Here is a 17,993-nt window from a genome sequence, read left to right as displayed (position 1 = left end):
TTTAGGTTATCCAAGGATGTTTTTGGTTGTTTGGAACCATCGTGCTCAAGTATTTGACATCTAAAATCTTTGGCATTGCTGATGATGTAAGTACATTTTTCTTTAACCTGGAAGACTTGTGAAGAATCATACAGGCTAAGAATGAATTACTTGAGTTATTAAAGTACCACTATTTAAGCCAAATTCTAATATGAAGTCTATTCACTTATTATTTTATATAGTTATGATAATAGAAAGCAAATATAACTGTATAGTTTCTATTCTCCAATATTAATTTCTTGACTCAATCCTGTTATTTTAATTGGTCTTTCTGTATCACAGGGATTTTAAAATTTTAAAGCAAGAAAGCTCTAAAGATGAGCTCAAATTTTAAGGTATATACAGTCATTTTTCTCTGGTTTCTTTATAATCCTTTGGTAACACATCAGTATACCATCTTCAGAGCCTTTAAAAACTATAGACCATATTATAGTCTTATTTCCCCAAGCCCGTTTCCTGGTCGATGCTGTGAAAGATTTATTTATAGGTAATGTAATCCAAGTTAGTCTTATTAAGAGAAGGGTTTTTTGTTGTTATTTTGTTTTAGTGTTTGGGTAGGAGAGAAAATAAAATGAGAAGAATTCTGCTTTATAACCTTAAGGATTCTTCTCATTCATAATTATTCTTTGCCTATTTTATTTTGGTGTTTTAGTAAACACATTGATTAAATTTTAAGAAGAAGCAGCACAACAACCAACATAAAGTAAAGCAAACCTCATATTTTTTCTGTAATTTATTTTAATTTGCTATCTTTCCTTCATAATAGATTAAAGCTACAGTTCTGAAACTGGGTTTTGTGAAGTCCTGGAATTTGCATACCTTCTGTGGGGGTCTGTCTACTTCCCAACCTCCCTGGCAGCCTTTCACCCAGGGCAGTTGTGCTTTAATTTCTCACACACTGGGCAATTATGAAGCTTTTCATTTGAACAAGGGAATTTTTTGCTTTAAAATGATTGAAAGCAATTGGGTTGTTCATTGGGCAATCTACAACCTGTAGAAAGTAGAAAACTATGGTCTAAAGTTACTTATTTACTTATTCAGTATGTACCTGGTGATAGAATGTATCCTAGAGATACAGAACTGAGTAAGATACGGTCTAGTGGGATTTCAGGACCATACATAGCAGCTCTAATATAATGTAATAAACGCTGTGATAAAAGCAGGAATGCACAGGAGAAGAGTCAGGGAAGGCTCCTGGAAGTCTGCTGAGAAGAGGAGCGCTACAAGGTCATTGAGTAGTGAGGATACAGAGAATGAGTAGGAAGAAAAGGGAGACATCCCAAGTTCGAGGGGAGTGGAATCTGTCTCCTCTCTGGGGAAGACTATCCAGTTATGGTACTGATACAGGTAAAAGTGATGTTGTGATTTCTGTCACACCCTGATGTTCTAGCAAGGACCAAACAAATTAGAAGTAATTCAATTGCAACTTCAGTATTTCTAGAAATCTATAACACTGATCAAGGACATCAGCTCATAAATTCTGAATTGTGACATTGGTTAAAGTAAGAGACTGGCAAGGCCACACAGCCTTTAAGAAGCATTTCCGTTCACCCTTCTCTATTAAGATAATTAGACACTGCCCTGTTCTTTAGGAACCACGTGAGCCATTTCTCAGTACATCCTGACTTCCCATCCCTGCTCCTGTCAACACTCTCCTTGGTAGATGTCTGAGGTTGTTTACCAGGGAAGCTTAGTCAGTACTTAGAGACACATAGTTTTTGCTGGGGGCTGGTAACATAGGCACCTTCTGCCTGGCATGTATCGAAATTCCAGACTCCCAGAAGGAATGTGGGTGCTCCGAAGAAACCAGAGTGTTTTAGGTACAGGGAGCCATAGCTCCTTCTCACTTAGGCTGGTAGGAGCCATCTGAAATCTAAGTTCCCTGATGCCAGCCAAATACCAGCTTTGAAAGCAGATTTTTCAAGGATAGCATCGGGCTCACTATGTTAACTCTCATCTGAACATCAAGTTTGCCCCATCTTTTCCTCTCTTCCACTCTCTGTCTTCCGTGAATCTGCATGCCACCTCCCAGCCAGTTATAGGTTTGTGAAGAAGCTGGGCTCCGGGATCCCTCAGCCTATGTGTGCAGTTTTCCAGGCCACCAGGGATGGGAGAATTGGTTTACCCCCTTGTTGGTTTTCCCATTTCCAGAATCTCTGTAAAGTCTCTAGCTCGTCTGCCAGTGGGCTGTTCACTGCAGGGATGATGCAGCATTAGGCTGGCAAAGCATTGCCTGCTGTTTGACACTTTTATTAACAGTGTCTCTGAGTATAGATTTTTTTGCTCCCCGCCCCCAAACAAGTCAGCACCCTCCCGTAGCAAAGGTTCTGCTTCTCATAGCCAGCCCCACCCTGTGGACCTCTTGGGCCTACCAACCCCGGGAAGTGTCGTTGCTGCTGAGGGTGGATGGGAGCCTTCCAGGCACGAATGCCACCGACACCCACTGTTTCCCTTCGGAATTAATCAGATTTTGTAGGGATGAGTGCTTCTCAATTTGTTTTCTTTTTGGTCACTTTCTAAAATGGGATATGGTTGTTTTTGACAGTTTTTTTCTAATTTTATAGGTGTTATTGGGGGAGGGGACTTGTCAGCTTCCACCTCTGCCATTAGGAAGTAAAGTCCCCATTTTCATTGATTCTTGAGTGTTGATCTTTGTATTTCTCGGATAACCTCACTTGCTCATGATATATTATTCTTTCTATAGATTGTTGGATTGGTTGTTGATATTTTTAAAGATTTTTATATAAGGGAGGTTATTAGTCTGTCGTTTTATTTTCTTACAATGTTTTTGTCTGGCTTTGGTTTCAAGGTAATGCTAGCTTCCTTAAATTCTTGGGAAGTGTTCAATCTCATATTTCTTTTTTTAAAAATTTATTTATTTATTTTAGAGAGAGAACACGCATGTGTGTGAGTGCATGCAGGGCAGGGGAGGGGCAGAGGGAGAAAATCTCAAGGAGACACTCCCCACTGAGTGTGAAGCCGGACATGGGGCTCCAGCTCATGACTTAGGGTTAACCCGTAGGGTTAGGGTTAGGATTAGGGTCAGGGTCAGGGTCATGACTGGAGCTAAAATCAACAGTTGGGGGGCACCTGGGTGGCTAAGTTGTAAAGCCTCTGCCTTTGGCTCAGGTCCTGATCCCAGGGTCCTGGGATTGAGCCCCACATCGGGCTCTCTGCTCAGCGGGGAGCCTGCTTCCCCGTCTCTCTCTGCCTGCCTCTCTGCCTACTTGTGATCTCTGTCTTCAAATAAATAAAATCTTTAAAAAAAAAAAAAGAGAGTTAGTTGCTCAACCGACTGAGCCACCCAAGCACACCCAATCTCCTATTTCAAAGAGAATTTATATAAAGGTGATGCTATTTCTTCCTACAGTGTTTGGTAGAATTTGACAGTGAAGCCTTCAGGGCCTGGAGTTTTCTTCATTAGAAAATTTTCTACTACAAATCCACTTCCTTTAGGAAGTTATTGGTTGTTTATGTCTTTAGAGGAAACTTACCTATTTCATATATGTCATCAAATGGATCATGTTTTTTTGAAAAATTGTTGTAGGTTTCACTTAGTGAAAATTCCTATTAAAATTTTTGCATGTATGTGAAATGGTCTTTTACATTCTTTTATTATCTTCCTTATTTGGATTCAGAATGAAGATTGTGTTAGTCTCCTATAAAGAGCTGGTTTTTGAGGGTTTTTTTTGTGTGCTGTTTTTCCTGCTTTCTATTTACTATATTCATATTTTCAAAGTACCACCCTTTTTTGAGTCTTCTGGTTTTGCCGAATTGCTCTTTGTCACCAAGTTGTGTCATCCTTGTTTCTTATGTCTTTGTGCTTGTTCTGTAGCTTTTTCTAATGCTCAAGGGAAAGTGCTTGGCTCTTTTGTTTTCAACCTCTTTTATTTTCTGATAAATTCATTTAGAGCTATAAATATCCCTATTAGTAGTGTTTTTTTCTGTGTCTTACAAACTATTTTGAGATTTTCTTTTTAGTCTGAAGGTTATTAAGTTTTATGTTATTTGGTTTCTAGCCAAAAAGATTTTTCAAAGCCATTTCTAGTCATCTTACAATTTTATTGCATTTATGATTAGAAAAAAAAATAATTTGTATTATATTGATTCTTTGAAAAGTATTGTGGTATGGTATATGAACTTTTAAAAAATATTTTACTTATGTTCAAAAGTAACATGTATTCTCTGTTTGTGAAGTTTGTGTTTTCCATGAGCATATTAATAATAATATTCAGGTGTTATATTAACAGTCATCTGCTTTTTCTATTTTAAAGGAAATATTTAACATTTGCAGTGACCACGATCAACTTATCCTACTTCCTACAGTTTTTTCAGCTCTTTATACCCTTTGAATCTATACCGTGAACTGCAGATATGTTCATGATACATATGACCCGTCTTTGCTGTTCACTTTATGAATATAGAATGTCATTTGTTGTCTCTTTTCATTTATTTTTTGCTTGAATTCAGTTTTGTGAGATGTTAACGTTTGCTAACCTAGATTTCTTTGGTTCAATTTTATCTTATTTGTTATCCTCTTCCATTTTCAACCTTTCTACATACTTTTGTTTTAAACATGTGTCTTGTAGACAATATAAAATTTGAATTTTTTCCCTGAAATCCAGTTTGAGCAACTGTCCTTTAATCTGTGAACTTAAGGTCTTTACATATATGGCAGTCATTGTATTGGGTAGCATGTAAAGAATTACACATATAACTGATCGTTATTTAAAGGTGGATGTTTTTCCAAAGCCTGCCCATTTTCTACTTCTTTCAAAGTCTTTTTTTTTTTTAAAGTGGGCTCCATGCCCAGCAGGGGGCCCAGTGTGGGTGGTGCTTGAATTTATGACCCCAAGGTTGACCAGAGCTGAGATCAACAGTGGGACGATTAACTGACTGAGTCGCCCAGGCATCCCTTAATCCCCTTTCAGAAATTGATATTAATGTTTTCTTTTCTTTCACTCTGTTGCACTCTGTCCCTTAGGATTGACAGAGGTCTGCGTGTGTTACCAGGCCTGCTCCCCATGGTAGGTTAAGGAAGATGAGGTGTTGTACAGTGTATTTTGTCAGGTTCAGCACACTGAGCAGGGAAAACCCAGGGGAAAAAAGCCTTTGGTCTGCTGGTGATGGATCGTGGAAGGCGGGCGTTGCTGGAGCTATCATTTGCCAGCAAAAGAAGGGGAACCATGAAGTTGCAGTGCTTTAACAGAAGCAAGTCTAGCATGGGAACAGCGAGCTCTGCGATATAGTGAAAGCTGTTTTTAGATACTATGAAGATTAAAGTGCGTTACTACAATATATGGCATAATCTAATGGTACCCCACGTTATTCCTTCCTAGGCTCATATTGGCAACTTATTAACATCAAAATTCTTCAGTTACAAGGATTTTGATACTTTATTGTATACCTGTGCAGCAGAGTTTGACTTTATGGAAAAGGAGGTAAGATGCAATTTCTAGTTTTCCTTCCTCAGGTTTTGGTCCATTCATTTTTCATAAAGGGCGCTCCTCTTATCTCAGACTCTCCTCTGTGCTCTTACCTCAGTGGAAAGGAAAGGAAAGTGATGGCTTGGAGGAGGACATCCCTACTACTGTTAGTATGGTCTTTTCTCATTTTGATAATTGAGAAGCATGCCTTCAGACTAGCAATAGTGTTTTGGATGAGTAAACACGGAGGCATTTCAAGTAGCCTCGTTTCAGGGATGCTGCTCTCGAGCTCTCGCATTTCCATTCACTCTGTGGTTGTTGATTTGAATAATCTCATTGCTCTGAAATATCATTGAGTACAACTTTTTCATTCCAACAGTGTTTTTCTTTCTAAAACTGTATTCAGATGTTTAAAAAGAAAGCAGAGAGTAGCGTGGGGCGTTGTGAGATGGAAGTCTGCAAGAGTACTTGAGGTTCTTGGACAAGCAACTCTCGTTTGTTCTTCTGTCATGGCTTACTAGTTCCTAGTGGTATGCTGCGAAAAGATACTGTGAGAACCAAATGAGATATGTAGAGAAGGATTTTGACATTTTAATGATATTTTGTATAAAATATGTCATAGCGATCAGTGAGCTGGCTTGGTTCAACAAACATGTATGTCTATGTATATATAGTTACAGATATACATATAGATAGAGATATATAGATGTGTGTGTCTTTTTTAACACCACCCGTGTGGCCCCAATTTTATTATATTTTATTATCTATGAGACATTTTCCTTCAAAGCTCTGTGTGTGTATTTCTTGCACACACACAAACAATACTCTAGTTCCCCTGATCCTGCTAGGTGGCTACGTCTGTGTCCTGAGTTACAGACCAGGGGATGATAGTGTACCCCATTGCACACTCTTACCAAGCAGACATTCTGAATTGAGCACGTCCTGCAGATGTACTGTTTGTTCCAGTGACCTGTCAGTCTTCATTCCCAGATTCTGGCAAATTTTGACAGATAATGGCTAATATATAGTGTATGAATGATAGTATTGAGCCTGCCGGAAGATACTAAAGAAGAGTGTCTTGCGAGACATTCAAATGCATGTTCACAGAAAATCAAGACTCCTTCAAGCAAGTGGTAAAGGAAGTAGAGGGTAAATATCGGTAGAGCGGGAGGATATGGCGGAAGTCCTTTGGCGTTATTGAGGATATTCATGCCACTCTAACCTGATAGTATGCAGCATCAGTGAGATAATAGAAGAAATTGTTTATTGAGGCATAGCGTGACTTCAGTTAATTTGAAGAAAATAGCAAAGCTGTTTGCAGCCTGGTATTCCACATCTCTGTAGGTATCTTCCCAAGGCTGTGCTATAGAGACAGTGTGGTGCCTGTTCCGAGAAGGCATCCATTGTATGATACACCCAAACACTGGGAGAAAGGAAGAGTTTGTCATGATATTATACTGATATGGAAAGACATGTATCATGGAATGAACAAATGGTATGCCCTTATTTACCTATAATTAACATGCATAGAATAAGATATAAGAGAGCAAAACTTTAACAGTGGTTTTTGACTAGAGAGATAATTAATGATTAATTTTTTTGCAATTTGCATCTTTGAAATTTTATGCAGTAGTCATATTTTAATTGTATTCTGCTTGAATTTATGACCCTGAGGTTGACCTGAGCTGAGATCAGCAGTCAGACGTTTAACTGACTGAGTAAAAACAAAGAGGGGGATCTTTCCTTTCTAGATATAGAAATGGTGAGCAATACTATTTAAAGTACAGCAATTCTAAGGAACATTTTTATGGCCAAAAATAGACAATGCTTGGATAGACCCATGTGTATGTACTTAACTGTGTTTATGTGTATGTACTTGATATGAAATGAAGAGAGAAGCACAGATAAACAGTTAAAAATGTATTATTTCATAAATACTTGAAAAATGGGATTTGGGGTGAGGAGTTAAGTTAAAGCCTTATGTCACATTATGCAATAAACTTCAATTCAGTTAATTAATGTGTCAAAATTAAATGAAGCCTGAAAAATAAATTTGAGAGACATTTCAATGAGTATTAGCTTCATTTTTTAATGAGCAAATAGCTGTCCAAAGCACATATGAGAATGATTAATAGATTTGACTGCATGTAACTTAAAACATCTGTACATTAAATATTATAAAAATTAAAAAGCAAATGACTAACTGGGATGACTCTTGCCATAAATATAACAAATGAAACTAGGGATTAATGTAGTGAGTATCGGAGATTGTCCAAATCAGTAAAAATTACCGAGGACTCTACCCTTCTCCACCACCAAAAATACATCCTCACTCCCACACACATGCAGAAATGGGGGAAGGATATGAACAGAAAACTCATTGGGGAAGAAATTTTGATAACTGATTAAAATGTGAAACTGGTTGTCATCTTTATTTTTTCTGCATTTTTTAATTTTTACATTGAGCATGTATAACTTTTATGCTTAGAATAAAACAAAAAAATTCGTGGAAAAGGAGCTTATAATTCTAAAGCTCACACACATGTACACACACGCCTACTCTTTTCCCTGTGTGGTTTGTTTCCTTTGTATTTGTCCATGTGCCTATACTCTCCCTGTTGGATCTTTTGGAATTGAGGAAATTGTATACTTTGTTTCCTTTATATTAATTCTTTTATATACTAACTCGAGTCCCTTCTGTTGATTTCCTACGGAGAGTTACACTGAACTTAGTCACTTCTTATCCCCCATTTCTAATTTATTGTAATACTATAATCAGTGACAATATTTTACTTCCCATATAGTCACCAGTGACATTATTTTACATTATTTTACTTCTCCCCTCTGACCCCACTGTAGGAGTCCCACTGCACCTTCAGTATCTAGACACGAAACCACTCATGCTGTTCTATCACCTTTGTATCCCTGCCCTTGTCACAGTTCTGTAGGTGGTGTTTTTAATGCTGCATGTTCTGGGACAGAAGCCTCTCATGCCTATTTCTTGATTGTGTGAAGCTTACTCTCCATTGGATTCCTCAGGAAGGGCCATAGGATCCATAATCCCTGAGTTTTCACATGTTCAAATATTTTATCAGTGGCTTTTATATGTGAAGTTCTGGCTAGATACAAAATCTTTGGCTCATGTGTTTTTCCTTGACTGTCTTAAATAAATTACTCCACCATCTTCTGTTCTAAGTGTTGCTGTCGAAGTTTGATGCTAGTCTGATTTTTTCATCTTAAGAAAAATATTAAAAAATATTTTTAAAACAAAGTTTTGGAATATAATTTTAAAATTGTTTGAGTTCTTTGTTAAATTTTGTTAAATACTTTAAATGCAATTTTGATACATTGCCTTTTTAAGGTAAACACCCGAATCTCACAACTTTTCTTACATTTATTGTTAGTTGTTATTAGCAAATGTCTAAATTTTTGAATAATAAAATACTTTTGGTTATATGATTTTTATGAGGTTAAGACAATTAAAAATTTACAAAATAGAAATAAATATATTTTAAACGTATAAGTATTGTGCAAATGTTTATACAGGTAAATAGTAAAATAAAAACAAAAAAGTCTCCTTTTAATGAGACTTCGGTGAAGTATGCATTTGGGGGCTAATAAATTATCAAAATTACTTGTTTAATATGGGATAACAAGCAAGAAAAGTGGACTAATGAGAGGGAAAATCAGAAAATACTACTTATATTTTATATTATTAAAATGTAGCAGTGTTGTTAATATGTTGAAACTAGATGTCTCTTGATAAACATTTGGGAAAGTGTACATTATTTAACTCAATGATATAGGATTATTTTTGTGAGGGTAAATGTTGGTGGTAAACAAATCAATTGCAATTTAGAAATTTCAAGCCTAGAGTTAAGACTATGACTTCAAATGATTGTGAAATATATAGGATTGCAGTTGTAGGGGTTTGTTATTAACTGTTCCTGTAGTTTTAAGGAAAGGTAAAAATGTTTTTATTTCTCTTGTAAACATGGGTCATGTGTGTGTGTGTGTGTGTGTGTGTGTGTGTGTGTGTCTTGGAACGATGGTTAAGATTTTTACCCCCCACCAAATGTACAGGAAAAGCTCATGCCATTTAAAGGAGTTCTGCTGATCTTAGGTGAATATTAAGTTGAATTCTCTAGTTAGAAAAGTAGTGTACAAAGAAGGAACAATAATCTTTCCAGTCCCAGTCATATTTTATACTTACAAGTGTTTGGGGACTGTATTTGTGTTTTCAACTCAACATTTTGGGGAAGTTTGTTTCTATGGTAATTCATCTTCATTTTTATGATGGGACTCAAGTCAGTGGGTATATTGGATGGACTCAAATGGGTGAAGGCTCTGTTTACACTTTTTAAAATTCATTTTTTTCATTATTGGAAATGAAATTTTGTCTGAAAATAATATTTTCCTCTAACAAAGCATCTCTGAATTTCAGACTCCACTGAGGTATACAAAGACATTGTTGCTTCCAGTCGTTCTGGTTGTGTTTATTGCAATCATTAAAAAGGTAGGTCTATCACATCCATTTCTTAAGAGCTCTTTCTTTTTCTTTTTCCTTTTTTATTAATTTATCTATTTTGGAGAGAGAGTGGGCTAGAGGGGGGAGGGGCAGGGGCAGAGGGAGAGAGAATCTCAAGCAGACTCCCCCTGAGTACGGGGCCAGTTGCAAGGCTAGATTGCATGACTCTGAGATCATGACCTGAGCCAAAGCCAAGAGTCAGATGCTCATCTGACTGAGCCATCCAGGTACCCTTCAAGAGCTCTTTCTTAAAATAAAACACTTTCTTGTTTCTATGTAGTAGTTAAGTATCTTAAGTTATATGTTAATGACACAATGTTTTATATGGATTTGTTGAAACATATTCTGTATTTTCTCACTTCTAGCCCTTGATGAACATTTACAAGCCTTAAAAATATTCTACTGTCTACCAGCATAAAATAGACATAGGAAAAGGATGGTTCAAGTTTTGATAGTCATGTATTTTTGAAAGACATGATCAAAGAGACCATATTGACCCAGATACAGTTATTTTTGTCTTTGTAAATTATTACTGACTGACTTTTAGCTTTATGTAATATTTCACTAAAATATTTAAAATATGCCATTCTAAGTCATCCGTGCCTTGCTCACAAAGTCCTGGATCAAGTTTATTATTATTGATCCAGAAAATAGAATATTAATAATGTATTACCAACATCGATAAAATTGTTAGACTCCCAACTTGGCTTTGATAATGAAATTCTAAGCCAAGATTTGAATCAGGTCAGGGAAGTTCCAGTTTTTAGCAAAAAACAGGTATGATATTCTCTTTTTTCTTTTAACATTTGGCAAATTCTGGAACTGCAAGTGTTTTAAGAGAATGAATAAAGATTAATCTGTAATCAAGATAACAGATGATAGACCCTAAGGGTTTTCTGATTTGTAGTTAGTGATCTCTGTGTTAACACAGTGTTATGTATTTGTAGAATATTCTGTGCTATAATTATTGTTCACATTATATATTTGTACTCTCCCTGAACATATCGCATGTGTTATTGTCCCTGCTTATTTGACAGCCCTGTCGGGGATATTATTATCCCCAATTTGACAGATGCAGCTTTAGAAGATCAGAGAGGTTGTTACCAGACTCACATTGTGTCCATTAAAAAGCAAGGGAAGAGCAAGAATCAGACTCAGCACCGACTCGGCACCTTTCCTGCCTTATTGGGTGTTGTGTCGTGTTCAGCTTTGTAGTCTCACAAGCTTTTCAAATCTAATGAGTTTATTGCCAATCAGTTTCTGCTCTATGCTGGCTTCTGTGCTTCCTTTGCACTTTTGCATACTTTATGTGCGTGTGCACCCCGTAGGTAATCAAAGAATACCGATGCCGGCAATTCAGAATGCGTTAAAAAGACAGCAACCTGGATGGCTAGAGATGATGAAAACAGTTACATCAGGTTAAAAAAAAGCTCAGATGTTTGATTTAAAGAAGAAGGATTCAAAGGGGAAAAGGATAATTATTTTCAAATATTTAAAAGCCTGCCACTTGGAAATAAGAGTATACTCATTTTGGCTTCTTAGAATCATCGCCAATTCTAGGGGGAAGGATTTTTGAGCAGAAAAAGTCTGGAGACTGGGAAAGCATGACAAACTCAAGCAGCAGTTGGGTGGTTCTTCCAGGAGGTGGGTGAAAACCTGCGAGCAGTGTCATAGAGGACACCCACCCTGGGGTAGGATTCAGATTCGATGACCTTCCAGTTGCTGCTAAATATGCAAACTCAGTGTTTGGTTAGTTGTACTTATCAGTCTCCAAGCTCGTTGTCCAGATATGAGTATATATGATTGAGGAGAGGCATTGCCAACAACCTCAGCATGGTGTAATTTACTGAATGTGAATTGGAAGCCAGAAGGTCGGGTTTCAGGGCTTCGCAGTGATTTCTAGTTTCTCCACCTTCTGGGAGATCATCTACTCTGTCTGAGTCTGTTTGCTCATTTACAAAATGAGGGTAATGTAATCTACCTGAACAGGGTTGTTGGATATTAGAGATGATCAAGTACTGTATAAATGGAAGAGTTTGGTGTTATAATTATTTCCCGAATTATTTCTTATCTCCATACTTCTTACATTTTTAAGTAGATGTTTGAAAGTTTAAGAGGTACTTTAGTTGAAATTTTGTTTTTCCCAGCACAGCTCTTCTAAAGTGTTAAAAAATCTATTTGCAGATTATTAGTGATATGTGGGGTGTCTTAACTAAACAACAGACACATATAAGGTAAATATGCTATTTAATCATTTTACATTAGTAAGTAGATATTTACAGTGTATTTTTATAGTTGATGTTGCACACTCAGCATTTGATAACTAGTGTTTTCGATTGTCATTCCTCGTCTTTGCTTTTCTCATTATTGCCTATCAGTGCAGAGCTCAGAATATCACTTATTCATACTTCAAATTCCATCTGCACAATCTGACTGTGGGCCTACTCATAATCTATACGTGAAGGATACAACTTTGTGCTTCAGTAGTAGGGAACAAAAAATGTTTTAGGACCAATGGGCTGTCTTTTGAGAGAAGAGCAGGGAAATATAAAACTAATTCCATACTTCATGTTTTACACAGAATAAATTCCAGATGGAGCAAAGATTTAAATGTAGGAACAAAATAAAACCTCAATATTAACCAAGAGATTATTTTTAGAATTTTAGGATTAGAGACCTCGTTAAGTATGACATAAAACCTGTAAGCTAGAAGGAAAGATTAAAAAGGTTGGCCAGATAAATATTTTCGTTTGATAAGATACTGTGAACATTGTTTAAAGAAGAAGAAAAATGGGGGAAAATACTCACAGTATATGACAGAGGACTAATGACTGGCGTACATAAAGGACTTCTACAAATTAATAGGAAAAATGCTAAAACCTCATTAGAAAAATGAGTGAAAGACACAAAGAGACAACTGAGAGAAAAGGAAATTCTCATTTTCCTCTTTTCCATTGCACTCATGTCCCATGGACCTCCTTTCTGCTTTTTAGCCATGGCGGCTGTTTCCTGCCTCTGTGGTTTTGCCCTGGTTGTACCCTAAGTTCATCACTTTGCCCTCTGCTCCCCACAGCCTGGCTCTGTATGTGGCCAACTCCTTTAATTCTTGTGTAAATGTCACCTCCTTCAAGAAGCCTTTCCTGACCATCACTTCTGAGGAGATTCCTTGTCTCCTTGCTTATTATTCTCCATCATCACATGCTTTATCTTCTCTCTCAGCATTCATCACCATTTACACTTGAACACTGGTACACTGCCTGTCTGCTATGGCACCGCAGTTCTCCCCCTACCTCTCTCTTCTCTAGTCATGGTGTCTTTGTAGTTAGCCCATTAAGGACCTTCCCATTATGGGGCTCTGCACTTTCTGTCTGCCTGAGGAATGCTCAATCTCAAACTCTCTCCTTCAGGTCTTGCTCACATGTCCCTCAGTTGGTGACCACATGTTTTGACATACACCTTCCCAGTTACCCACACTCCTGGCATCTTTTGCCCTGTTTCCTTTCTCTCCACAGTACTTACCACTATGTGACATATGCTTATTTGCTTTTTGTTAGTCTCCCTTGACTTTGTGTAAGCTCTGTGAGGGGACAGGTATTTTCTTGTCTTATTTACTGCCGGATCTCCAGTGCCATCAGGGCTCAATGGGATTGAGGATGGATGGGTTTGTACCCTGTAGTCCTGAGGGGTCGGTTTTAGTAGGGAGAGACAGTTGGTAATCAAGAAACCAATGAATGAACACTTTAGAGGAGATAAAACAGGGAAATGGAATAGGAGTGATTATCAAGAGGGGCACTGAATATGAGTGTCTCCCTAATGTTTGACGGAGTAAGATTAGTCTAGTGTGATTGGGGCATGGTGACTGAGAGGGAATGTGGTAGATGATGAGTTTCAAGAATGAGAAGCAGGAAGACCATGGGAAGCATAGTGAGGATTTGGGAGTTTATTCTAATTACAAAAGGAATCCATTGGAGGGTTTTAAGTAAGGATTGGCATGACTAGATTCCCATTTCCAAAATATTGCTGGCATCACTGTGATGATCATAGAAATGGGATGGTGGGGGGAGGGGTTGTGGGGTCAGAGGGAGTTGTAGGGAGGGCATATAGGCATTAAAGCATGTATATTTTCTCAGGAAATTAAAACTGTCAAGCAAAACTAAAGGGGGAATTTTGTGGCTATTTGTATATTCCAAAGCCCCAGCTGAAAACATTTTTTTATGTGTGGTTTCCTGAATGATGTCTGTAGCAGTTATAGTTTATGGGGGAGCTCAGAGACCACTGGTGATGAGAAGCAAGGGTGTGGAAGTAGGAAGGCTTCAGGCTTCCCTTCACATCATTCTCTCTTTTTCCAGAATATCCCCAGGGAGGTATCTGATAGACCATAGTGTGCCTTTTGTTGGCCCAGTAATTGTCCATGTAGTCAAATGTTCAGGGTATGCAACATTGTCCTTTAGAAAAAAATCAAATGTCCTTTAAAAGATTGTGACATCAGTTTCAGTTCATAATTGTTATTTTTATTTACATATATGTGTCCTTGGAATATTGTATATGCAACTTACAACACTCATATTTGTAAGATAATAATGCAAATGATTGAAGTAAGTGCTTCAGTAATGATTCAATAGTAGTATTTCTTACTCCATTTCAGGAAACACCAGTTTGATCACGGAGAGGTAAAGACTCAATATTACTAAAATGCTCTTTATTTTAATGTTTGTGTATATTTGGACTTCTCTTCCTAGTTCCAGTTTCTAGGTATTGGTAATTGTCATTAATCATCTTCAGAATAGGTCTGTATGTGTTTTTATGAGACTATTACAAACACAACCATTAATTTGTTAAAATAGTTAAGTAGGAAACCCGTTTGGTCTGCTCTGCTCATCCTCATGATAACCCAGTTTATTGTGTGAATGGTTGCTGCTCCCATCTCCTGGTGATTCCACCTGTTTTCCTCCCTCCCTTCCTGCTGCCTTCCCTCCCTCCCTCCTTCTTTCTTTCCCCTTTCCCCATTCCCCCATTCCCCCTTCCTTCCTTTCTGTGTTTTTGTTTACTTCTAATAAATGTATGATAGACATTAACATGATATTGGTTTCAGATATACAACATAATTAATCAGATGTGTGTACATTGTGAAATGATCACCATAATAAGTCTAGCTAGCATCCATCACCATACAAAGTTACAAAAAATCTTTTTTCTTGTGATGAGGACTTTTAAGATCTACTCTCTTAGCAACAACTTGGTGACTACAGTTAATAATACTGTATTGCACATTTCAGCCTGGTTTTGATGGCTACTCCAAGGCAGAGCTCTGGTTCTTAAACAGTACTTATTTTTGTTTACCACTTTCCTGTCTTAATCTGATGGTAGCACCAATGTTGATTCAGAAATGTGGGCTTTATTAACTGCAGGCTTAACTCTGAGCAAAATTCTAAAACCACTTGCAGTACTGACTTATAATTTTAGCTTCTAATAAAATGGAGAAGTTTGAAAGTGAATTTTAAGACTTATTTCAGAAATCAAAATATTGTTACTAAGAAAAATTGCCCTTTTCTGGATATTCATCTATTTAACAATATATTAAACTTCACAAATAGTAGGAATGAAAAAATATTTTCTCTTTCTTTCAGCTAGTTTATCATGCATTGCAGCTGTTAGCATATACAGTCCTCGGTATTTTAATTATGAGACTAAAACTCTTCTTGACACCACACATGTGTGTTATGGCTTCCTTGATCTGTTCAAGACAGGTAAGATGGTTATGTTGGAATTATAGTTGCTATGATCAGTTTACCCCCACCTTTGTTATTGAATGGCCCTAAAATAATATTGAGTTAAAAGTCTTTAAATTGTTGTAGTGAAAGTTCTTCATGGTTTTGTATTAATTTTTCCTAAAGGGCAAAGGCCAAAGAAGGTCATTTATTCTAAAGTAGTGTTTGGCATACAATAAATGTCAAGTAGTGTAGGCTGAATTCATGAATGATTTCTACAGATGTTGATAGAAAACAGAGCTCCATTGTAGAAATAATTTTTTATTGTTTTGCTATTCCTACCCCAAAGAATTCCATCCAGTGATTTCAAGTTGCATTTACTTTCAAATAGATGTTCTTTTTCGGCATCAAGCTTTAAAAACCTTTTTTTCACTCGAGTATACATTTGTATGCACATCCCTGACTTGACTTTTTTAAAATTTAGTGTAAGCCATTTTGGTTATTTGCTACTTATTTTTCCTGGCCAACTGCCTCCTTGCTCTGTATCCACAGATTTATGCTTCTACACAGTATCCCCTTTTCATCAGACCATTAGCCAAGATGCAGCAGCAGAAGTTCTCTTAAATTTAGCAAATATTTACTAAGCATCTATAGCATGTTCAAGGGATGAGGGTAGAATGGTAAATAGAGAAATCAAAAAGCAAAAAAACATATATGCCCTCAAAAAACAGACATGTAGAGAAATTAAGGAGAGAATGATAGGGACAAAGTGTTATTGAGTGTGGACTATTTAAATGAAAATATCAGCCAGTCTCAAGACTCCCAGTCAGAATGGTGGTGTTGTATTAGAGAAGCACTGCTTACCTGAGGCCTGACCTAGGGATGAAGACTTCCTTCCTGACTCCTCCAGGCTGGGGCAGGAAATGAGGTTAATGGGAACCCTTGCCTCTTAAATCCCAACCTGCACCATGACTGAAGATAGAGGACCTTGCACCAGGCAGGCTTCACAGGTGTGGAACCTCTGCAAACACATGAGGGCCCACCCTCAGAAGGACCCTACACCTACTTGGATGCTCTTCTGTTGTTCTTTTGAACTTCTAAATAATTTTTGAATAAGAGGCTCCACATTTTCATTTTGCGTTGGGCCTGGCAAATTACGGAGGTGGTCCTGGCTTTACCTGAACCTGGAATTAGAATAAATTGAGAGAACTGCTTCTTAAATTATGTCCCATCTGTGTAAGGCTAATGGCAAAATTCTTTTAATCCCTCTGGTCATTGTTTCTAGAACTTTCTCTCGGGATAATTAGTTCTTTATCTGGGACTCTACCAGAGAGTGTGTTCTTCTCTGGGAAGAATTTTTGTTGATTGGATGCAGGCTGCTTTGTACTAACAGTTATCAACATAGTCTTCATTTTGTTTCAGCTGTTTGGATGGCTCTTTTGCAAAGTACATCCTGGTGCTGTTGTTTTTGCTGTATTAGCAGCAATGTCAATACAAGGTTCAGCAAATCTGCAAACCCAATGGAATATTGTAGGGGAGTTCAGCAATTTGCCACAAGAAGAACTTATAGAATGGATCAAATACAGTACTAAACCAGGTATGTGTTTTCTCCATAGTTTTATATACCACTGCAAAATCTTAAACCCACATTACTTCCAATGACCTTACTCTTTGTAGGCAATGCTGCTTCTAGGTTATTCAGAAAAAGAGAGATGTCAATCTTACTTAAATGGTTTGCAAAAGAAATGTTATATTTTTTTAGTAATCTATTCTGGTTTTTTTCCCCATAAATTCTAATGTTTTTGTTTTTCAAAAAGACTTCTGTGGCATGATTTACAATAATTTTTTTTGTGCTTATTTTCCGAAAGAGTTTTTAATCTTAATCCTGCACATTCCTTCTTGAAATAAACTCATGGAAAATGACATTTTATTCACGGGAGATTTTATTGTTATCTGAGTATCAGATGACTGCATTTTAAATCATTTTCCAGAATTCTTGGTGCTATAAAACTTTCCTAGTCCATCTAACACTTCTTTCCTGGAGGCAGGAAAAATGTCTAGGACATTACAAAAATAAACAAACAAGCAAACAAACCCACACCCCGTAATTCCTCACTGATGAAAGGAGAAGGCTCTAACTTCCAAAGGAAATGGTTTACCCAAACCAGGAGGGTGATAGCCATTTTACCGGCCAGCTGACTTCAGTCTGGGTCTTCCACTGAATCTTTAAAGTCGTGAACCTCACTGGGCCTCCCCTTTCTCACCTGCGAAGTGACCGCGTTGACCAGAAGG

The 17,993-nt window shown here is 37.3% G+C and overlaps 1 protein-coding gene across 2 annotated transcripts in view; it reads left to right on the top strand.

Annotated features, from left to right (window-relative positions):
* LOC111147410 (dpy-19 like C-mannosyltransferase 1) overlaps positions 1 to 17,993 on the top strand; it is a 97,225-nt gene that overhangs the window by 69,684 nt on the left and 9,548 nt on the right. For both annotated transcript variants that reach the window (XM_022503417.1, XM_022503416.1), the window contains exons 13-19: positions 6 to 86; positions 5,379 to 5,480; positions 9,910 to 9,981; positions 12,178 to 12,227; positions 14,639 to 14,663; positions 15,621 to 15,740; positions 17,124 to 17,298. In XM_022503417.1, coding sequence (XP_022359125.1) covers positions 6 to 86; positions 5,379 to 5,480; positions 9,910 to 9,981; positions 12,178 to 12,227; positions 14,639 to 14,663; positions 15,621 to 15,740; positions 17,124 to 17,298 — 625 coding nt within the window. The remainder of the gene's footprint in view (positions 1 to 5; positions 87 to 5,378; positions 5,481 to 9,909; positions 9,982 to 12,177; positions 12,228 to 14,638; positions 14,664 to 15,620; positions 15,741 to 17,123; positions 17,299 to 17,993) is intronic.

The sequence above is a fragment of the Enhydra lutris genome, unplaced genomic scaffold, assembly GCF_002288905.1.
Source record: "Enhydra lutris kenyoni isolate GAN:26980312 unplaced genomic scaffold, ASM228890v2 scaffoldscaffold16, whole genome shotgun sequence".
In the NCBI taxonomy this organism is placed as follows: domain Eukaryota; kingdom Metazoa; phylum Chordata; class Mammalia; order Carnivora; family Mustelidae; genus Enhydra; species Enhydra lutris.
This window is presented reverse-complemented; position numbering and strand designations above follow the sequence as displayed.